The 23,751-nt window shown below is 46.8% G+C and overlaps 1 protein-coding gene across 1 annotated transcript; it reads left to right on the top strand.

The window, feature by feature from the left end:
* Positions 1–1,585: 1,585 nt before the first annotated feature.
* Positions 1,586–23,744, top strand: VPS51 (VPS51 subunit of GARP complex). The gene is made up of 10 exons (XM_025445807.3): positions 1,586–1,895; positions 2,386–2,515; positions 19,521–19,667; positions 19,748–19,967; positions 20,122–20,839; positions 21,192–21,407; positions 21,607–21,825; positions 22,249–22,370; positions 22,464–22,551; positions 23,355–23,744. The coding sequence occupies exons 1-10, from the start codon at positions 1,671–1,673 to the stop codon at positions 23,613–23,615; spliced, it is 2,346 nt and encodes a 781-aa protein (XP_025301592.3). The 5' UTR covers positions 1,586–1,670; the 3' UTR covers positions 23,616–23,744.
* The last annotated feature ends 7 nt before the right edge of the window (positions 23,745–23,751 follow it).

The raw sequence follows: 23,751 nt of genomic DNA, 5'->3' as shown, positions 1-23,751 counted from the left end.
TATTTATTCATGAGAAACACAGAAAGAGGCAGAGGCCAGGATCACAACCTGAGCTCAAGGCAGATGTTCAACCGCTGAGCCACCCAAGTGGCCTACACTCTTGGTCTTATTTCCAAATTTTGAATATTTTTTCTTAACCATTATTCTGCAACTTTTTTTTAAGTGTATAGACTTGGAGTAGATCTAAATCTTTATACTCATTTTTTTTTTGAGATTATAGCATCATCAGCTGACACTATTTTTTAAACAGCCTCTAAACATCCTTCTTAACATAGATGAAATCTTTCAACACAGATTTCAGCAGTCAGCCAACTATTCTTCATGGTAAATGTTTTAGGTGTCAGCCATAAGGTCTCTGTTGCAACTACTCAACACTTCTGTTGTAGTGCAAAAGCAGGCACAGATAATATGTAAACAAATGTGCATGGCTGTGTTCAAATAAAACTATAGACACTGGAATATTTCATATAATTTTCATTTGATTTTATGAAAATCATCTTTTAAATTGAGATAGACATATTCCAATATTTTTAAGGGTACAAGGTAATGATTTGGTATTTGTATATATTTCAAAATGATCACAAGGAAGTCTAACATCTGTCACTATACAAATTATTAATGTTACAAATTATTTTTTCTCCTGATGAGCACTTTTAAGATCTACTCTGATTATATGAATTTTACATAATTTTCACATCATGAAATGCCATTCTTATTTTTTAACCATTTAAAAATGAAAACAAACAACAACAACAAAAAAACCAAACACACCAGTCTTAGCTCACAGGCCAAATGAAAACACGTGGTGGGATGTGTTTGGCCTGCCGCACCCCAGCCAAAGAATCTTTAAACACGGTGGTTTCCATTCCAACACCCCCCACCCCGCCCCGCCCAGCCGCCAGCCCATCACAAGTAATGTTTCAAGGACCATGTCGATAAAGTCGTTTTCTCTATTAAAACTCATCGTATCTATACTTGAACCTCATTACCTGTCCTCTTAAGCACTGCGCCTTGGTGAACAATTAATTGCATTTTGTTGAAATCGGAAACCTGAGAACAACCCTCATCATCTGCCACCCAGCCCCTCCCCCCCCCCCAGCACATCCCACGGGTCGCTGAAGATCTGCCAAGTCGGTCTTCTAAGCAAGTATCTTAAAGTGCTTGGGGACTTTTTTTTTTTTTTTTCCCTTAAAGAGGCTAGGACTGGGGGAGCCCAGGGTCTGAAGGCAGTTCTGACCCGTGTCAGAGGACGGGCGGGGAAACTGCTAGAGGCCCCGCCCGCACTGTGCGCGCATCTAACCTCGTAGCTCCCCCGCAGCCTCTTGTGAAGTCTGCACCCGTATAGTAGGAATGGGGGACATATTCCGGGGGCCCCTGCCTGCGGGGGTGCGGGGTTGGGAGCCAGGACCCGCCTTCCTTCTGGGAGGGAAGCACCAGACGAGTTCTTCTCAATCAATCTGCTCGGGAGGCTGCGGGAACCCAGGGCTCTCCCGGAACCTCTTCCGCTCAGGGAGGAAAGGTAGGGGGAACGCTAGTCTCGAAGGACCCAGGGTTGCAGGGGGACCTTTCAGCTGAAGGACTGCCTCGTTTCAACAAGAACTTTATGGCTCCCGGAAGTGCCTCCTCCCAGTTCTTTCCCAGCCTCACACCCGTGGGCTGCAGTTGGAGTGATGGCGGCTGCAGCCGCTGGACCTGGCCCGGGGTCTGGAACTGGGGACTCTCCGGAGGGGCCCGAGGCGGAGGCCCCGGAGCGTCGGCGGAAGGCGCACGGGATGCTGAAGATTTACTACGGTCTCTCGGAGGGGGAGAGCGCGGGGCGCCCCGCAGGGTCGGACCCCCTGGACCCGACGGATCTCAACGGGGCACACTTCGACCCGGAAGTGTACCTGGACAAGGTGTGTGTTTGTGTGTTGGGGAGAACCAGGCCCCGGACACATCGCACCCCCCAGATCATGCCTTCGACTTTGCTGCGGGGGTGAGGGACGCAGGGGTTCCTAAAAACCAGATGACCCTAGGGCAGGAAGCAGGGGCCGAGCTGGAGTCTAAGGGGGCGTGGGCAGATTTGGACGGGCCGGAGCAGGTGCGGGGTGCTGATGTCCTGGGCTGATGTTCTGATAGGCCGGGGCGTGGGGCGTGGGGCGTGGCCCAGGCGTTGACAGGCTTAGGGGTGGGCGGTGGCTGAATCTGAGCGTTTCAAAGGCTGACAAACCCCAAATAGAGTCGAATCTAGTAACTCCTGACCTATGGCACTGATAGGCTCTTTGTCTAGTATCTCTGCCAGGAGTGGGATGAGAGCTTTCTTGCACCCAAAGCCTACCAGGTAGGGGCAGGCCTGAGGGACATGAATGCCCCTGCCCTGAGCACTACCACTTGGATTTCCTCCAGCTGCGTCGGGAATGCCCCCTGGCCCAGCTGATGGACAGTGAGACAGACATGGTGCGACAGATCCGGGCTCTGGACAGCGACATGCAGACCCTGGTCTATGAGAACTACAACAAGTTCATCTCAGCCACAGGTGATTCCCGCTGGGACACACCCATCACAGTCCCGCCTGCCTGTTGGTCTTGTGTTGGGGAGTCGGGGGAGGAGACCCAGATTCTATTTTTTTTTTTAATTTTTATTTATTTATGATAGTCACAGAGAGAGAAAGAGAGAGAGGCAGAGAGACATAGGCAGAGGGAGAAGCAGGCTCCATGCACCGGGAGCCCGATGTGGGATTCGATCCGGGGTCTCCAGGATCGCGCCCTGGGCCAAAGGCAGGCGCCAAACCGCTGCGCCACCCAGGGATCCCGAGACCCAGATTCTAGTCCCTCCCTGACATTTATCCACTCCCACCTCTCAGAGCTTTTGTGGTCAAATGATGGTAGCTGCTCTCAGAGGGTTATTCTGAGGGTCAAAGGGGAGAAAAAAACAAAATGAAAACAATTTAAAGGTTTTATTTGTTTATGCATGAGAGACACACAGAGGCAGAGACATAGGCAGAGGGAAAAGCAGGTTCCCTGGGGGAGCCCTATGTGGAACTCGATCCCAGGACCCCAGGATCACAACCTGAGCTGAAGGCAGACACTCAATCACTGAGCCACCCAGGCATCCCAACAAAATGAAACCTTAAACTGAAATGGGTTTATCTGAACCACTTAGAATCCCTGACACTATCGATGTCTCAGTAAGGGTTAGTTTCTCTGATTAGTGGTAGCTTTCTTCTCTTGCCCAGGTCTATCTTGAGGGTGGGCTTGTCTCTGTCTCTTTCTCTCTCTCGCTCCTTTCCTTCCTCTATCCCTTTCCCCCTTTTAAATTAAGCAAAGAGGGGGATCCTTGGGTGGCTCAGTGGTTTAGCGCCTGCCTTTGGCCTAAGGCGTCATCCGGGAGTCCTGGGATCGAGTCCGGTGTCAGACTCCTGGCATGGAGCCTGCTTCTCCCTCTGCCTGTGTCTCTGTCTCTCTCTCTGTCTCTATGTCTATCATGAATAAATAAATAAAATCTTAAAAAAAAATTAAGCAAAGAGACACAATATATGACATTAAGGGGCACAGAGATCATGAAAAGGGTTTTTTTTTTTCCTTCTCCTCCTGCCTCCTTTATTCTCTGTCCAGGACAGTGCTAGACAGGGTTCAGCTATCATTCACACTAACTACTGTCTTATGTTGGTGAAATGCACTACTCAGACTTTTTTGTGATAATTTTGGACTCGTGTGTACATAGTTCTAGAGGCAGATCTCGAATGTCTACTGGTGGTCCATGAGAATGTTGGGTGAACCTTTGTGAGGCTCATTCTGACATCTCTTACTCTACTAGTGTCACAAGGTTGGGTGTAGCCATTGTCCTTTTATCTGATTTGAAACAGGTTCAGTGAGTAGGCACCTCTTTATTTGCTAATACCAGCATCAACCAGCAAGAAATCATAATTCCTAGGGGCGTCTGGGTGGCTCATTCAGTTAAGAGTCCATCTCTTGATTTCCGTTCAGGTCATGATCTCAGGGTCATGAGATGGAGATTGAGCCGGGTGTTGGGGCTCCATGCTCAGGGGGAGTTTGCTTCTCTCTGCCTCTCTCTCCCTTTGCCCATACCCTCATACTCTTTCTCTAAAATAATTTAATAAGTCTTTTAAAAAAAAGAAATCATGATAATTTCTGAGCTACAAAATTTCTTACAAGAACTTTACAAACATTACATTTTCCATTTGTTAGAATTTGTATAATTTTGACATTTAACTGTTATTTAATAAAGGATGACTTATCTTTTTTCTAAGAAAGGGAGAAAATTATAAAATGAGTGTTGGAATCGGGGTTCTAAATCTATAACACGGTAAAGTCTTATATCCATTCAAGAAGTATTCATTGAATGCCTTTTTTTTTTTTTTTTTGCCAAGACCTGTTCTGCATTTTGGGGATATAGTAATAAACCAGCTAGATCAAGCTCCTTCCTGCAGCCTGCATTCTATTTGAGGAGACAGACAATAAATGAACACATAAATAAAGGTGGTAGTAAGTGCCAGAAAAAGAAAATAGAATAAGGATAAAAGAGTAATGTGCGTGTGAGTCTACCTTTAGCTAGGGTAAGTACGAGAAGGCCCCTCTGATGTGGTGACATTTGAGCAGGGCTTTCATGAGAAAGAACTAGCCATGGGTAGGGGAGCAAACAGCAGGGGCAGAGGCTCTGAAGAGAGGGCATGTGGGCATATTCAGAGTGCAGCATGGGGTTTAGGGGGAGCGAGGGAGGAAGGAGGAGAGTGGTAGGTGATAGGGTAGAGGGCTAGTGGATTCCAGATTTTGTAGGGACTTATAAGTGGTTACAAGGATCCTGCTCTTTACTCTGAGTGAGTGGAAATGAGAAGAATGGAGTGACCTGACTTGTTTTAAAAGGACCTTTCAGTCCACTCTGTGGGGAATGGACTATAGGGAGGCAAGGGTGGCGGCCAGGACACCCATTAGGTGGCTGTTGCAGCAGTCCAGGCAAGATGCCAGCGGCATGGACTAAGAAAGCTTCTTAGCCATCACAGAGCATATGTTCTAGAGAAAGAGACGGATGATAAATATAGATCATTTCACTCAACAAGAACTCCAGAGAAAATGAAACAGGATAATATAGAGAAAGTGGGTGGTTAGGGGTAGTTTAAAAAGGGTGGCAGAGAAAGGGGTTTGTGAGGCAATGACAGTGAAGGTAAATGATAAAGAGCTGACCATGTGAGGATTTGGAGGCAGAGCAGCTCAGGCTGAGGAAACATCCTGTGCAAAGACCCTGAAAATGCTGTGACAAGAGCAAGAGTGACGTGATGAAGGGAGCAGGACCTGACTGCATAGGATATACACGAAGGGTCGCAAGCTTTTCTGAGTAAAGTACATATTTTAGGCTTTGCAGGCCCCTTGGTTTCTGTACTTGTCTCTGCTGTGATAACCTGAAAGCCACTATGGGCAGTAGGTGAATGAATGCAGATGGCTGTGCTCCAGTGACGCTCATTTACATAAACAGGTGTGACATCCAAAATGATGTCAGCAGAAATAGTGGAGCAAGTGTATTTGAAAATCTTCTTACCAGGGCAGCCCAGGTGGCTCAGTGGTATGGCATCGGCTTCGGTCCAGAGCCTGATCCTGGGGACCTGGGATTGAGTCCCATGTCGGGCTCCCTGCGTGGAGCCTCCTTTTCCCTCTGCCTGTGCCTCTGCCTCTCTCTCTCTCTCTCTCTCTCTCTCTCTGTGTTTCTTGTAAATAAATAAATAAAATATTTTTTAAAAATCTGGGGATCCCTGGGTGGCTCAGTGGTTTGGTGCCTGCCTTTGGCCCAGGGCGCGATCCTGGAGTCCCGGGATCAAGTTCCGCGTCGGGCTCCTGGCATGGAGCCTGCTTCTCTCTCTGCCTGTGTCTCTGCCTCTCTCTCTCTCTCTGTCTCTCATGAATAAATAAATAAATAATCTTTAAAAAATAAAAAAAATAAAAAATAAAAAATCTCCCTTCCATAAATGCAACCAAAAAACTGGTCAAAATTGTCAAAATCAACTTTTTGGAATTCTAAAAATTAACCAAAAGTTTGCAGCAATCTGAGGACCCTTTTTTCAAGAAAAACAACTGAATCTTGGTAAAAGTAGTGAATCCGGTGGTGGGTTTTTTCCCCCTAAAGATGTATGTATTTGTTTGAGAGAGAGAGAAAGAGTACATGAACAGGAGGGGCAGAGCGAGAAGGAGAGAGAATCTCAAGCAGACTCTTCTGAGCCCGACTTGGGGCTTGATCTCAGGATCCTGAGATCATGACTTGAGCCAAAACCAAGAGTCTGACACCTAACCAACTGTGCCACCCAGGCACCCTGCCTGTGGTATTTAATTTATATATTTTAAAGACTTTTTGGGGGGAGGGGTACCTGGGTGGCTCAGGCAGTTAAGCATCTGCCTTCAGCTCAGGTTCTGTGATCTAACCCCTCATTGGGTTCCTCATTGGGAGAAACTCAGACTGCTTCTTCCTCTCCGTTTGCCTGCTGCTCCTTCTGCTTGTACTCTGTCTCCCTCTGTCAAATAAATAAATTTTTAAAAAAGATTTATTTATTTATTTATTTATTTATTTATTTATTTATTTGAGCACAAGCAGGGAGGAGGGGCACAGGGAGAAGTAGACTTGATCCCAGGACCCTGGGGTCATGACCTGAGCTGAAAGCAGATGCTTAACTGACTGAGCCACCCAAGCACCCTGTGATATTTTAGCTTACCCCACAATTTCCTCTCCATCTCAACCAGCTCAGTAGTAGCCCATTTATTTCTGGTACTGAAGTGACCAGAACAGAAGTGGAGCTCTTTCAAAGCCTCATGCTGAAAGAATTTTTTTTTAAGTATTTTATTTTTTTATTCATGAGAGACACACACACAGAGAAGGCAGAAACGCAGGCAGAGGGAGAAGCAGACTCCCTGTGGGGAGCCCGACATGGGACTCCATCCCTGGAACCCGGGATCACGACCTGAGCTGAAGAAGGCACTCAACTGCTGAGCCACCCAGGCATTCCAAGAACTGTCTTTATGTAACCTGTCTGGTGGTTTCCCGAAAGACTCCACTCCATAGATTTGTTTTTACTTGACCTGACCCTGGAAGTCACCCTGGGTCTAAAAGCCTCTCACCAGAGAGTTTTGTCAGAAAATTTCAGGCAATTACTGTGTCTGCGTGAAGTGATAGATAATACATGGGGCAAACAAAGACTAACTCAAACGCTTAACAGGAAAAGCTGAGGAACGAGACATTCATATTGAAATTTGAAGGTCACATATATGTAAGGTGGTACACATGCATTTAAGAAAGACCTGAGGGGGGATCCCTGGGTGGCGCAGCGGTTTGGCGCCTGCCTTTGGCCCAGGGCGCGATCCTGGAGACCCGGGATCGAATCCCACATCAGGCTCCCGGTGCATGGAGCCTGCTTCTCCCTCTGCCTATGTCTCTGCCTCTCTCTCTCTCTCTCTCTCTCTCTCTCTCTGTGACTATCATAAATAAATAAATAAAAATTTAAAAAAAAAAAAAAAAAAAAAAAAAGAAAGACCTGAGAATGCTCTAAGGTTTCTTCTCTGGCTCACCTTCAGGCTCTGCACAAACAGTAAGTAAAGGCTAAGGCAGAGCTGTAAACTGCCTGGTTGAGTGTTTAAGATCTGCCCCAGCACACACACTCACACAGTCCCTCAGCAAAAACTAAAGAGATGTATTGGTTCCAGGTATTTAAAAAAATATGTGTCCAGGGATCCCGGGGTGGCTCAGCAGTTTAGCGCCTGCCTTCAGCCCAGGGCATGATCCTGGAGACCCGGGTTCTAGTCCCATGTCGGGCTCCCTGCATGGAGCCTGCTTCTGCCTCTCTCTCTCTATCTCCCTCTCTCTCTATCTCATGAATAAATAAAATCTTAAAAAAAAAAAAAAAAAAAGAAAGAAACTGTCTCTTCAGAAGCCCAGGTATTGAATTTACTACAGAAAGATTTAAATCTGGGCAGCCCGGGTAGCTCAGCAGTTTAGGGCCACCTATGGCCCAAGGTGTGATCCTGAAGACCCGGGATCAAGTCCCATGCATGGAGCCTGCTTCTCCCTCTGCCTGTGTCTCTGCCTCTCTCTCTCTCTCTCTCTCTCATGAATAAATAAATAATATCTTTACAAAAAATTTTAAAAGAAAGATTTAAATCTGCTGTATTTTATAAAGATTTTATTTAGGGATCCCTGGGTGGCGCAGCGGTTTGGCGCCTGCCTTTGGCCCAGGGCGCGATCCTGGAGACCCGGGATCGAATCCCACGTCGGGCTCCCGGTGCATGGAGCCTGCTTCTCCCTCTGCCTGTGTCTCTGCCTCTCTCTCTCTCTGTGACTATCATAAATAAATAAAAATTAAAAAAAAAAAGATTTTATTTAGTTAGTTATTTGAGAGAAAGAGAGAGAGCTAGCATGTATGCGCACAAAGTGAGGGGGAGGGGCAGAGGGAGAGGTTGAATCTCAAGCAGGCCTCTGCAACCTAGCATGGAGCCAGACTTGGATCTTGATCCCATGACCTCAAGATCATGACCTGAGATGAAATCAAGAGTCAGATGCTCAACCAACTGATCGACCCACATGCCCTGGGGTAGTGTAGTCTTGTGTGAATTAGCCCTTAGCCTATAAGATCTGACACTAGGGCAGCCCGGGTGGCTCAGGGGTCTAGCATCGCCTTCAGTCCAGGGCATGATCCTGGAGACCCGGGATTGAGTCCCATGTTGGGCTCCCTGCATAGGGCCTGCTTCTCCCTCTGCCTGTGTCTCTGCCTCTCTCTCTCTCTCTCTCTGTGTCATGAATAAATAAATAAAATATTAAAAAAAAAGATCTGACACTAACTCTAGGTAAATAGTCACAAAATTGGGATCCCTGGGTGGCGCAGCGGTCTGGTGCCTGCCTTTGGCCCAGGGCGAGATCCTGAAGACCCGGGATCGAATCCCACGTCGGGCTCCCGGTGCATGGAGCCTGCTTCTCCCTCTGCCTATGTCTCTGCCTCTCTCTCTCTCTGTCTGTGTGACTATCATAGATAAAAAAAATAAATAAATAAATAAAAAATAAAAAAAAATAGTCACACAATTAAGGTAAATTGTAGGATATTCAGCTGGTGTTGCAGAATTGATGTGTGGTAAACCCACATAATCTGGTGTCAGATGTGAAGTAGTGTTGGAGTATTGAGAGTGGAGGAAACACACAGGAGTGTCTTTTCTCTCTACAGACACCAAAAGCATAAGTAACCAAAGGAAAAAAAAATAGGTAAATTGGACTTTATCAGAATAAAAGTTTTGTGAGGGCAACTGGGTGGCTCAGTGTTGAGCGTCCATCACTTGATTTTGGCTCAGGTAATGATCTTGGGGTTATGAGATTGAGCCCCATGTCAGGCACTGTGCTTAGTGTAGAATCCGCTTGAGATTCCCTGTGCCTCACCTGGCTTGCATGCACCCTCTCAAAAGTAAATAAATAAAATCTTTTTAGAAAAATAAAGTTTTATGTTTTAAAGGACAATATTGGGGATCCCTGGGTGGTTCAGCAGTTTAGCACCTGCCTTTGGCCCAGAGCATTTTCCTGGAGTCCTGGGATCAAGCCCTGCTTTGGGCTCCTTGCATGGAGCCTCCTTCTCCCTCTGCCTATATTTCTGCCTCTCTCCCTCTCTCTCTCTGTGTCTCATAAATAAATAAATAAAATCTTTAAAAAATAATAAAGGACAATATTGAGAAAGTAAAGGATGACTCACAGAATGGAAAAGGTATTTGTAAGTCCTATATCTAATAAGGGGTCTAATGTCCAGAATATATAAAGTACTTTTACAACTCAGCACTAAAAAGACAAATAACCCTATTTAAAAATAGGCAAAGGCGGCATCTGGGTGGCTTAGTCGTTGATCGTCTGCCTTTGGCTCAGGTCATGATTGTGGGGTCCTGGGATTGAGTTCCGCATCGGGCTCCTCATAGGGAGCCTGCTTCTCCTACTGTCTATGTCTCTTCCTCTCTCTCTGTGTGTGTCTCATGAATACATAAATGAAAAATCATTAAAGAAAAATGGGCAAAGGGTTTAAATCGACATTTCTTCAAAGAAGATATACAAATGACCAATGAGCACATGTAAAGATGTTCAATATCATTAGTTATTGGGGAAATGCAAATCAAAATCACAGTGAGATACCACTATATACCCACTGGGATTTCCAGAAAGTGGAATATGACAAATGTTGGTGAAGATGTGGAAGATTTGGAACTCTCAGACATTACTGGTAGGAATACAAAATGGTGCACCTGAAAATACTTTGGCCATTCCACGAACAGCTAAGCAGAGAGTTAGCATATGCCCCATAAATTGCACTCGTGGGACAATACTAAAGAGAACGGAAAACATGTTCACATAAAAACATGTACATGAATGTTCATAGCAGCATTAATAGTAGCCAACAAAGCAATGCAAATGGCCACCAGATGGTAGATCGGGAAACAAATGTGGAGCCACACAATGGAATATTAGCCATAAGAAAATGTGACATACTGATTCATTCTATAATGTAGAGAACCTTGAACATGTGCTAAGTGAAGCCAGGCACAAAAGGCTATATTTTGTATAATTCCATTTGTGTTAAATGTACAGAACAGGCAAATGTGTGGAAACAAAACAAATTAGTGATTGGCAGGGACTGAGGCATGAGAGAAATAGGAGTCACTGCCAAGGGTTTTGAGCTTCTCTTTGGGGTGATGAATATTCTAGTTTGATAGTGATATGGGTTGTACAATCTTGTGAATATACTAAAAATACTAAAACCCACTGAATTTCAGGGTATGCTGATTACATCCCAGTTAAAATCCAAAAAGCTAAACAGGGATCAAGTCAGGTTTGGTCTCCAGGCTGTACTTTGCCAACCTCTGGCCTTGATAGTTAGTTTATGTAATAATACATTTATCTGTTTCAAAATTGAAAAGGTCTCAAAGGTTGCACAATGAAAAGCCTCTTCCCACTCCTTTCCCCAGGCAATGATAAATCAATCTTTAACAGTAAACATTATTGAAGATTCACAGACATACAGAAAAGTACACAGGTTACAAGTGCAGAGCTCTGTGAATTTCACAAATGGAACAGGTCTGGGAAGTCAGCACTGAGGCCAATAGGCTGCAGGTTGGCTAGCTCCCCACCCCCACCCCACCCCCAGTCTCCTACCACTTACCTCCCATTCCTCTCCCAAGCTAGTATCTTGGTGTCTAGTTACCATTTGCCCTAGTGCAAGCTGCTTTTCGTAACAAGCTTCAAATAGTTCAAGGATATACAGTATAGTCTCTATTACTCAGTGGTGTTTTTTTGTTTTTTGTTTTTTTTAACATTGTACAACTTTTATTTCCATTTTAATAGCTCTGTGCCTGTGCATTCAGCAACAATGACACCAGCAGTAGGTTTTCTTTTACTCCGTTTGAGTGACAACTTAGTTTTTGGATTTTTTTCCTTTGGAAGTCAGATTCAAGTTTCCTTTTTGAGGTAGTACCTAAGTGTCATGGGCCCAAACACCCACCCCAAAAAGGAATTTGCTCTTTTGATGGTATCATTTGACAAACCTGGATGGAGATTATGTCAACAGGTTAAACTGTTCCTTTTTTTTTTTTTTTTTTTAAGATTTATTTATTTATTCATGATAGAGAGGGAGAGAGGCAGAGACACAGGTGGAGGGAGAAGCAGGCTCCATGCCGGGAGCCTGACATGGGACTCGATCCCGGCACTCCAGGATAGCGCCCTGGGCCAAAGGCAGGCGCTAAACCGCTGAGCCACCCAGGGATCCCTTGATTAAACTGTTCCTAAGCGAAGACAGAAATTAGGGGAGGATGAAATGCCTCTTTTCCAAGCTCCTCCGTGATCATTAGCCCATGATCCTTCTGGTACCTCAGCTTTCATCTTTTGCCTTTGCTCTGCTTTTATTCATTTTTTTAACTATACGGTACTCTGTGTGCTGTGTTCTTTAATACATTGTTCATGGATTGGCAATGGAATAATCTTTTTCCAACAAAATGCAAGCACCTCCAGAGTGGGGCTCCAAAGAATAGTAAGTATAGTCCATTCATTTTATATTATTTTATTTTTTAGTAACTTTCTAGGGTAACATCTAAGAATAAAGTGAGAATAAAGGTGAGTGGGATCCCTGGGTAGCTCAGTGGTTGAGCGTCTGCCTTTGGCCCAGGGTGTGATCCTGGAGTCCTGGGATCAAGTCCCACATCGGGTTCCCCAGCATGGAGCCTGCTTCTCTCTCTGCTTGTGTCTCTGCCTCTCTCTCTCTCTCTGTTTGTGTCTCTCATGAATAAATAAATAAAAATCTAAAAAAAAAAAAAAAAAAGAATAAAGGTGAGTGGTTTTGTGCTATAGATTGTTGCTAACATGAAAAGGTTATTTTGCTAATTCATGGTCTACTTCCTCCTGTACATTTTTTAAATCTCTCAGTTGCTCCACAGATTTTAGCTCTGTGGGTTCTTGTGCATTTTTTTTTACCTTCTCTGTTTGTTTCCTGCAACTTTGTGTCTGTTCCCTTTTATTTTCCCTGTCATGTCTTTGATGTTTTTCTCCTCACCTTGCCTTTCTTGCTGTCTCCCCAAGTTGGGCTGCTGCCCCAGGTCTGCTCAGAAAATATTCCCATGGTCCAGGAGCCACACCCAAGCCAGGTATGGGTGTGCAGAGGCTCACAGATGACGCCAGGTTCCTTTCCATAAATATTCATCAGTTTGCACAACCACCAGCAACTAAGAGAATAGCTCTTTCTAAACACCCCAGTCAACACTTACCAAAATTTTTCATCTTTGATACTCCCATGAGTGAAAATTGGAAACCTCTGGAATTTTAATTTGTCTTGTGAGTGCAGTGGAACATCTTTTGCCTGTTGAAGAACTGTTTGTTATCCTTGTCCGTGAACTGCCTATTCATGTCTTTTTCCTGTTTTTCTATAGAGTTGTTGTTCTTTTTCATAATGATTTAGAATTCTTCTTCACATACTAAGGAAAATTAGCCCTAGATGAAATGACATGAATTTTTTTTTTTTTTTAAGTTCATCTTTTCAGGGCACCTGGGTGGATCAGTAGATTAAGTATCTGTATTAAACTCAGGTCATGATCTCAAGGTCCTGGGATCGAGCCCCATGTCTGGCTCCCTGCTCAGTGGGGAATATGCTTCTCCCTCTCCCTCTCTCTCAAATAAATAAATAAAATATTTTTTAAAAGTTCATCTTTTGATTTAGCTCCGGTGGTTTTTGTTGGTCAAATAATTTTATTGATCTCCTCTTCGATGGCTTCTGAGTTTAAGGTGTTGTAGAAAGACCTTTCCATCTGTAATATTTAAAAATTCTGGGATCCCTGGGTGGCGCAGCAGGTTTGGCGCCTGCTTTTGGCCCAGGGCGCGATCCTGGAGACCCGGATCGAGTCCCGTGTCGGGCTCCTGGTGCATGGAGCCTGCTTTTCCCTCTGCCTGTGTCTCTGCCTCTCTCTCTCTGTGAATATCATAAAAATAATAATAATAATAATAATTTAAAAAAAATTCTTCCTGATTGTCTTCATATACTTTGTGATTACATTTTAAAATCACATTCAAACTTGGATTCATCTACTGTGTGTGTGTTTGTTCATGTGCGTGTTAGGTGTGAGGTCTGAATCCAACTATATTTTTGTTTCAAGTGGTTCTCCACTTGTCCCAACACTATTTGTTGAATAATTAATCGTTTTCCCATGGACTTGGAATGGTACTCTTATCATAATTTCTTTGTTTCTGGATTTTTCAAAAACTTTCTGTTTTGGGGCTCCTGGGTGGCTCAGTCAGTTAAGTGACTCTGGATTGATTTTTGGCTCAGGTCGTGATCTCAGGCTCATGAGATTGAGCCCCATCTGGGCTCTTCACTGAGTGTGGACTCTGCTTGAGATTCTCTCTCCTCTCCGCTCCCTTCCCTCATGCACACATTCTCTCTCTCAAAATAAAATAAAAAATCTTCTGTTTGATGTAACTGATCTCTAATTGTCCACATACCAGTGCCACACACTTTAAATTATTGTAGCTATAAAGTTACAAATGCTCTACATTGTGGGAAAGCTAGTTCTCCCTCACTATTTTTCACCTCCAAAATTTCCTGTGTGTGCTTATTCTTCCATCTGAACATTAAGTTATACTTTCAAGAAGTGATATCTTAAAATGTTACTGAATTAAGTTAAATTTCTAGAGAGAATTGACAGAGTATTGGGTTTCCTATCCAAGATAAGCTTTTCTACTTCTTCAGGCCTTTTAGTATCTTCCTCTCTAATTTATACAGGTTTATTCATATGTGTTGAACATTTCTGAAACTTATTTCTAGACATTTTTATTTTTTAAATTGTATTAAAACAGGTCCTTTTCTTTCATTGTATCTTCTAACTAGTAAGTGTGAGTGCTGCTACTTAATACTATTGATTTCCTTGTATGAATTCCATACTGTCACCTTACAAAATTCTCTTCTTGTTTGTGCTGATATTTTCAGCTGATTCTTTTGGGTTTTCTATTTTTTATTTTTATTTTTTTAAATTATTATTATTTTTTAAAAGATTTTATTTATTTATTCATGAGAGGCACAGAGAGGGAGAGAGAGAGAGAGAGGCAGAGACACAGGCAGAGGCAGAAGCAGGCTCCATGCAGGGAATCCGACGTGGGACTTGATCCTGGGTCTCCAGATCGCGCCCTGGGCCAAAGGCAGGCGCCAAACCGTTGAGCCACCCACGGATCCCCTATTTTTTCTTTTTAAAGATTTTATTTATTAATTCATGAGAGACAGAGAGAGAGAGAGAGAGAGAGAGAGAGAGAGAGAGAGAGAGAGAGGGACACAGGCAGAGGGAGAAGCAGGCTCCATGCAGGGAGCCCGACGTGGGACTCGATCCTCAGTCTCCAGGATCATGCCCTGGGCGGAAGGCGGCGCTAAACCGCTGAGCCACCCGGACTGTCCTGGTTTTTCTATTTGTATAATTATATCATCTGCAAATAGTGATAATTTTACCTCCTTTCCAATTTGTGTCTCTCTATAATGTATTTCTTGAGTCTAACTGGGTTGGCTAGTATCTTCAGAACAACATTATATAGCAGTGGTGATCATGGTCATTCCTGTCATCTTTCTGGTTTTAATGAGAATGCTTCCAGCATTGCTTCATTAAAGTTTATGTTGGTTTTTGGAGGTTAGAGAAATATTCGGCTATTCATATTTTTTTTTTCGGCTATTCATATTTAATTTTTTTTTTCAAATTCAAGAATTGGTGTTGAATTATTTCTTGTTCATCTATTTTTATTTATTTATTTTTAGAGAGAGAGAGCAGGGAGGGGGGAGAGAGAGTATCTCAGGCTGACTCAGTGCAGAGCGAGGAGCCCCACACAGGGCTCCATCTTATGACCCTGAGATTATGATCTGAGCTGAAACCAAGAATTGGATGCTCAACTGACTAAGCCAGCCAGGCACTTAATTTTCATCTATTAATAAGCTGGGATTCGATCCCGGGACTCCAGCTTTATGCCCTGGGCTGAAGGCAGGCACTAAACTGCTGAGCCACCCAGGGATCCCCCAATTATTCTTTTAATACATTGCTGAATTCTGTTTGCTAAGTTGCCTCAGCCTCTCCATTTATTTATCTGTGCATCTCTATTCATAAAAGATATGAATGTATCATTTTAATTTTTGAGCTCTTTTTGTTAATGTTCTCATTAACCTATATGGGGTGCTAGGTGGTTCTGTTGGTTAATCATCTGTCTTTGGCTCAGGTCAAGATCCCAGAGTCCTGAGATCATGCCCTTCATTGGGCTTCCTGCTAACCAAGAGTTGGATGCTTAGCAGGGAGCCTGTTTTTCCCTCTTCCTCTGCTCCCCCCTACTGTGCTCATTCTCTCTCTCAATTAAGTAAATACAACCTTTTTAAAAAAAAATTAACCATATGGATTCCAGAACAACAGAAAACATAAACAGCGAAAAGAGAACATTGTCAACAAAAGATTCTCCTTCCCGTCTACACATGGGCACCAGGCCTGGCCAATGTCCTAGGGGTATCGCCATAGCTCAGAAGAGTGGCTCAGAAGACAGATGTTTAACCAACAGAACAGAACCCCCTAGGCACCCACATATAGGTAAATTCTGTTTTCATAGCAAATTATTCATTTCATTCAGGTTTTCAATTTCTTTACATAAAATTGAGTAAAGTTTTATCTTGTAATTATTCTAATTATGTATTTGTATTTATTTCCCCCTTTAAAAAATTAATTTAGGGGATCCCTGGGTGGCGCAGCGGTTTAGCGCCTGCCTTTGGCCCAGGGCACGATCCTGGAGACCTGGGATCGAATCCCACATCGGGCTCCCAGTGCATGGAGCCTGCTTCTCCCTCTGCCTATGTCTCTGCCTCTCTCTCTCTGTGTGTGTGACTATCATAAATAAATAAAAATGTAAAAAAACACTTTATTCTATATCCTCATCAACACTTGTTAAAAAAATTAATTTAGCTAACATTTTATTTTAAAATTTTAAAGGTTTTATTTATTTATTCAAGAGAGACACAGAAAAAAAAAAAAGAGAGAGAGACAGAGAGGAAGGCAGAAACATAGGCAGAGTGACTCTATCCCAGGACCCCAGGATCATGCCCTGAGCCAAAGGTAGACAGACACTCAACCACTGAGCCACCTAGGTGCCCTTTACCTAACATTTTATAAATTTTATTTTTATCCTTTTTTTTTTAGTGATCCTGATCTTCGTTAGTTCACCCATGTAATAGATGTATTGATCTTGGGGTGCCTGTGTGGTTCAGTTGGTTAAGCATCCAACTCTTGGTTTTGGCTCAGGTCATGATCTCAGGGTTGTAAGATTGACTCCCGCGATGGGTTCTGCACTCACTTTCACTCTCTCTAAAAATAAATAAATAGGTAAGTAAAATCTTTAAAAAAATCTCTGCTTTTAGCATTACTAATTCCTTAATTCTGTTTTTTTTATTTGTAGTATGTTTACTAACTTGAGTTGAAAATTTATTCTAACTTATTTATATAAAGATTAAAAACTGATTTCCTCTGAGCATTGCTCCAGCTGTGTCCTATAGGTTCTGATCTGTAGTGTTTTCATTGTTGTTATATACTGCACTTTGTTTTGATTTCCCTTTTGACCCAATAACTGATTAAAAATGAAGGGTTTTTTTTCCCCTCTAAATGATGGGGTCTTTTTGTTTTGTGGTTTTGTTATTAATTTCCAATTTAATTGCATTGTAATCAGAAAATGCTGTCTGTACAACTTCAGTTTCTTGTCTTTGTAAATTTATTGAGATTTTCTTGAAGACCTAATATGTGGTAAGGTTGTAGTGTATTCTGTGGAATCTGAAAAGAATCCAATTTCAATCAAATAGGTCACCTATATTAGTTCTTTAGATCTTCTGTAGCTTCCCTTGGCTCTTGACACTTGATCTGTTGTGGATCGGTAGAAGTAGATTAAAGTCTCCTGTGACAAATATGTTTTAGCTTCATACTTGCTTTCCTTCATGAATATATATTTAAAGTAATCGCTACACCCAGCATGGGGCTCAAAGACTCACAACCTGAGATCAAGAGTCACATGCTCTTCTGACTGAACCAGCCAGGCAGCCTTCCTTTATGAATACTGATGATAAGTTCAGGAGTAGATTTAGGGAAATTATTTGGGAAATATTGGCCATAGTTGGACAAGAGATGATGGTGACTTGGAAACAAATTGTTGGAGGTAAAACTTACAGGACTTGTTGATAGACGAATGTAAAGTGAAGGAAAGATAAGAATAAAAAATGACTCTGAAAATGGCCAGGAGCAAGATGGAAAATTTTAGTGGAAGAACAGTTTTTAGGAAAGTCAAGAATTCTGTTTTGGACATGTCATACTTAAATAGCCTGTTTACCATCCGCATCAAGGTGTTAAATGGGTCGTTAGGCTGGACTCTGGTCAGGACTGGAGACAATAATGTCCAGGTCACCACAGCCATGGGACTGGATGAGACAGACCCCCAAGGAAGAGGGAGAGCAGAAGGCATGGGTCTGTCCCTGTACTCTGCAGATTTGGAGGGTGTTGGTGTTTGCTTGTATTTTCTTTGTGAAGTGTGAAGTAGAGGTACCAGTTGAGAGCTGGGGGCATGTATTGGAGTTTTAAGATATCAGGAGAAGATACTACTTTAGAAAATGGAAAAGCAGGGGCACCTAGGTAGCTCAGTGGTTGAGCATCTGCCTTTAGCTCAGGGTGTGATCCCAAGATCAAGTCACACATTAGGCTCCTTGCAGGGAGCCTGCTTCTCCCTCTGCCTATGTCTGTGTCTCTCGTGAATAAATAAATACAATCTAAAAAAATGGCAAAGCAAAGGGTTTAGAAGGATAGAGGGGTGAACGATGCGGAGTGCCACTTTTGAACTTGAAGTCATAAATTTAAAGGGAAGCAGTTGGCATGATTTTGTGGCTCAGTTTTAGCTGTTCAGTTGCATGGGGTTGGTGGCTTGTTGGGACGGTTTCACTAGCAAGTATTGGAGGAAGGGGGCAAAAGAGGCAAGGGTGCTTGTAAGTATGCCATGATCCCCTAGTGGTGGGTCAGAGATCCTGGGAAATGAAGGAAATGTAGGGAATTGCAGCCATAAGGGTGTCATGAGTAGTGACATGGTGCTAAGGTCAGTGGGTCTGGAGTTCCTGAAGAGGCCAAAGGATTGTTAGAGTGAATAGACAGGGTGAATGATCAGAGTTACAGAAGGTGGCAACGCTTAAAGCTGAGATTGAGAGGAAGCAGTTCTTTCTGAGGGCAAGGAGAGGGTGGCACAGTTGAGACAGAGGCAAGGGTGGGTGGAATTGGGGAGGTTGTGAATGGAGAGTCAGGAATGTCTGAAGCCTCCTCCATATGGATGTTCTTGTCTACAAGGAAGTGACAGTGATCAGCACCTGAGAGGTGTGGCAAAGAGGACAGTAGAGATGGCAACAAAAGGGGTGTAGTTTGATGGCGTGGTCTTCAGAGAAGCTGGGGTTTTAAAGGGAAGAAGAGTAGAAACTATCTAGAAGTATCAAGGGGCCAGGCCCTGGGGCATGGGTGTGAAAACTGTCTCAGGCAGATTTCCCTTAAGATAAAAGGGAAAGGGCCCATTAGAGGTCAGCTGTGTTCCAGAAGGTGGAGTGAAAGGGTTTGGAAGGTCTGGGAAGGACTTAAGGGTATCTCCTCCCTGTCGGGCAGGGTTCTGGGCATGGAGGATGTACCTCTGAAGGAGGAGACAGGTTCCTGCCAAGTGCTCTGTGCCCTCCTTAGGCATCTTCTCAGCATAGAACTGTGGCTCCGTAGGCCGTCCCCCTGCTGCACCGGTGCACACAGGGGGTGCTCAGAAAATGTGGCCTTCCCTCCCGATTTCTGTGACGAAGCACCATTGCACTGAAGCATCAATGTGACCTGAGGAGCTGGCTCGGGAGCATTTGCGGGGGGGGGGGGTGCGCGGTGTGTGGGCGGCGGGGAAGCCTTTGGGTCCTGCCTCCAGCTGAGTGCTGCGCCTGTGCCAAGTCATCTCCTTTGCCCTCTCCCGTGCCCTTGCCCTCCCAGACACCATCCGGAAGATGAAGAACGACTTTCGGAAGATGGAAGACGAAATGGACCGGCTGGCCACCAACATGGCGGTGATCACGGACTTCAGCGCGCGCATCAGCGCCACCCTGCAGGACCGCCACGAGCGCATCACCAAGCTGGCAGGTGGGCCCGGCCCCGGAAGCAGGGGCCGGAGCTGGCCACCCCGGGCCCTGGGGCCCTCACCACCTGCCTCCGTCCCCCAGGGGTCCACGCGCTGCTGCGGAAGCTGCAGTTCCTCTTCGAGCTGCCCTCGTGCCTCACCAAGTGTGTGGAGCTGGGCGCCTACGGGCAGGCGGTGCGCTACCAGGGCCGCGCGCGGGCCGTGCTGCAGCAGTACCAGCACCTGCCCTCCTTCCGCGCCATCCAGGACGACTGCCAGGTGATCACGGCTCGCCTGGCTCAGCAGCTGCGGCAGCGCTTCAGGTGTGGCCCCGGCCCTCACCCACCCCGCCGGGGTCCTGGGCCTGCCAGTCTGCTGTCTGCCCCACTCCCCACCCCCGCCCCCGCCCCCACCCCCACCCCCACCCCCACCCAGAAGTCTGTGGGCCTTCCCTTCACCGCCACCTCCACCTTTCAGGGAGGGCGGCTCTGGAGCCCCAGAGCAGGCAGAGTGCGTGGAGCTGCTGCTGGCCCTAGGCGAGCCTGCGGAGGAGTTGTGTGACGAGTTCCTGGCCAACGCCAGAGGGCGGCTGGAGGCCGAGCTGCAGAGCCTGGAGGCAGAGCTGGGGCCCTCCCCTCCCGCTCCCGACGTCTTAGAGTTCACCGATCACGGGGGAAGTGGCTTCGTGGGTGGCCTCTGCCAAGTGGCCTCTGCCTACCAGGAGCTGTTTGCAGCCCAGGGCGCGGCGGGTGCCGAGAAGCTCACAGCCTTCGCCCAGGAGCTGGGTGGCCGCTACTTTGCGCTAGTAGAGCGGCGGCTGGCTCAGGAGCAGGGTAGCGGGGACAACTCGCTGCTGGTGCGGGCACTGGACCGCTTCCATCGGCGCCTGCGGGCGCCTGGGGCTCTGCTGGCCGCTGCGGGGCTGGCTGAGGCTGCCACGGAGATTGTGGAGCGAGTGGCCCGGGAGCGCCTAGGCCACCACCTGCAGGGCCTGCGGGCTGCCTTCCTGGGTTGCCTGACCGATGTGAGGCAGGCATTGGCTGCACCTCGTCTGGCTGGAAAGGAAGGCCCAGGCCTGGCGGAGTTGCTGGCCAATGTGGCCAGTTCCATCCTGAGCCACATCAAAGCCTCCCTGGCAGCTGTGCACCTCTTCACCGCCAAGGAGGTGTCTTTCTCCAACAAGCCTTACTTCCGGGTATGACCTATCTTTGGGCCTCCCATTCCCCCCTCCCCCTTAATCCTGGGCATTCTTTTATTCATCCTACAGTTTGGCAGCTATCAGAGCACACAGTCCTTGCTCAGGCACTCTGGATGTGGTTTCAGGCTGTCATGAGGAAGGCTGTGAGGGCATCTGCAAGTGGGATCCCCAGTGCTGGCTTTGTTCCTTTGCACTCCCTCCTCCAAGCAAGGGAGCTGCTCTTGGGTCCTGGAATGCAGGATAAAGCTGTCCTTGGAGAGGGTCTAGGGCATTTAGAAATAGAGGGTGGCTAGCAGCCCATGCCTGGAAGAGGGGACCTGCTATGTATCTGTGACCCTCCTCCTCACAGGGCGAGTTCTGCAGCCAAGGTGTTCGTGAGGGCCTCATCGTGGGCTTCATCCGCTCCATGTGCCAGACAGCTCAGAGCTTTTGTGACAGCCCTGGGGAGAAGGGGGGTGCCACACCGCCTGCTCTGCTCCTGCTACTCTCCCGCCTTTGCTTGGACTATGAGACAGCCACCATCTCCTACATCCTCACCCTCACCGATGAACAGTTTCTCGTGCAGGTGAACCACTAGCTCATAGCAGGGTAGGGGATGGTGGTACTGGGAATCCCGGAGGCTGGGCTGAGCTGTCATGGTCAGACCCAGGCCAGCTGCTTATGCCCTGCCCAGCCTCTGCCTTGCCCAGCCTGTGCCCAGCTCCTGCTTGGCAGTGGCCCTTCCAGCACTCACTGTCTCTCTGTCCTCTGCACCCCTGGCTCAGGACCAGTCTCCAGTGACACCTGTAAGCACACTGTGTGCAGAGGCCAGGGAGACAGCACGGCGGTTATTGACCCACTATGTGAAGGTGCAGGGCCTGGTCATATCACAGATGCTGCGCAAGAGTGTCGAGACACGGGACTGGCTCAGTACCCTGGAGCCCCGGAATGTGCGTGCTGTCATGAAGCGGGTGGTGGAGGACACGACGGCTATTGACGTGCAGGTGCTACCCTTGGGCTGGCCAGGGGGTCCTGATGCAGGCTATGGGTGTGAGGGGAGCAGTCCTCAGAGGATCAAGACACCAGTGCCTGTGGCTTGTTCCTCCTCAGCCCTGGCTCAAGGCATTGTTGCCCCCATTTTACTTACAATGAGGCTGAGGTCTAGAGTCAACCAGGGAATCAGGGCCGGGCTAGCACTGAAGTTTGGGCCTCAGTGCGAAGTTTCATGTCCCACCTTTGCCCATTCCACCAGACCTATAAATAGTGACCAGGTACCAAGTCCCCATTACCAGGTCCCCACTATCCTGTGATTCTTGTCACAAATGGGTTTGTAATTTAGCATGTCCTTGGGCCTCACCCTGGGCACCTGATGGGCTTGGAGGCTCCCCTTGCTCTGGCCTCCTTGCAGTGCTTTCTTCCACTACCAGGTGGGTCTTCTGTATGAAGAGGGTGTCCGCAAGGCTCAGAGCAGTGACTCCAGCAAAAGGACCTTCTCTGTGTATAGCAGCTCTCGCCAGCAGGGCCGCTATGCACCCAGCTATACACCCAGGTCTGGCTGGCCAGGGGAACCCCAGGGGGAATGGACAAAGGAGGATGGAGGTCCAGGGTGGGTTCTGATTGCTTGTCTTCCCCCCCCATCCAGTGCCCCAATGGACACTAATCTCTTGAGCAACATCCAGAAACTGTTCTCTGAACGTATTGATGTGTTCAGCCCTGTGGAGTTCAACAAGGTCTGAAGTCCCCCATGACACCAACTTCCAGGGGCCCTTGAGAAGGTTGGCTGAAGCAGTCCCACAGAGTCAGGAAGCCTAGGACTCTGTCCTCACCCAGGCTCTGCCTCTGTGGGCTGTTTCTAGGAGTAAATGGTCAGCCGGAACCCCACCATCACCGTATGCCATGGCCCTCTGCCCTGACCTTGGTGTGTTCCCAGCCTGGGTCTGGATGTAGATCTAGAATGCCTCTTTTGCTCTTGTCCTCGTCATCAGAGTAGTCCTGGGTCCTCCCCAAGGATTCCTGTCCATACCATAGTCTCTGCCCCAACCCAGCCCATACGCCAGGACTTGGTGGTCTTTTTTTTTTTTTTAAGTTAGTTGTTACTTATTTATTCATGAGACACACAGAGAGGTAGAGACATAGGCAGAGGGAGAAGCAGGCTCCCTGTAGGGAGCCCAATGCAGATGTGGGACTCGATCCCAGGATCACAACTTGAGCCAAGGCAGAAGCTCAACTACTTAGCCACCCAAGCGATTGGGACCTGGCGTTCTTTTGTCTCTGACTCAGCAAGCCTCTCTGCTCCCCTATGTCAGTGCTGACTCCCATCTCTGCTTCTGATTGTTAGGCCTTCTCCCTCTGTTCTCCAGATAATGGTGCCAACATTGTATCTATGGGAGTCCTGGGACTTGTACACCCCATTGCAGCTCCTGGCCTCTTACTCTCTGTGTAGCCCCTGCCCAGAACTGGATGCCTTCAGGGACCCAGTGCCCCCTCCCAGCACCTGCTGGCCCAGAGCTATATTCCTGTTCCTTGCCCACAGGTCTCGGTGCTGACTGGCATCATCAAGATCAGCCTGAAGACGCTGCTGGAGTGTGTGCGGTTGCGCACCTTTGGTCGCTTCGGCTTGCAGCAGGTGCAGGTGGACTGTCACTTCCTGCAGCTCTACCTGTGGCGCTTCGTGGCGGACGAGGAGCTTGTGCACCTGCTGTTGGATGAAGTGGTGGCCTCAGCTGCCCTGCGCTGCCCAGACCCAGTGCCCATGGAACCCAGTGTTGTCGAGGTCATCTGCGAGCGTGGCTAGGCCAGCCGCTGCCATGCACGCACCCGCTTGCGCCGTTGGTCGCCCCAACCTCCCCATCCCCTGGTCTCCCGCCCGCTGGCCTTTCCCCTCCGGCCTCCAGACCCGCCAATAAAGACGTGTTGTTCTCTTCCTCTGG

The sequence above is a fragment of the Canis lupus genome, chromosome 18 (genome assembly GCF_003254725.2).
Source record: "Canis lupus dingo isolate Sandy chromosome 18, ASM325472v2, whole genome shotgun sequence".
NCBI lineage: Eukaryota > Metazoa > Chordata > Mammalia > Carnivora > Canidae > Canis > Canis lupus.
This window is presented reverse-complemented; position numbering and strand designations above follow the sequence as displayed.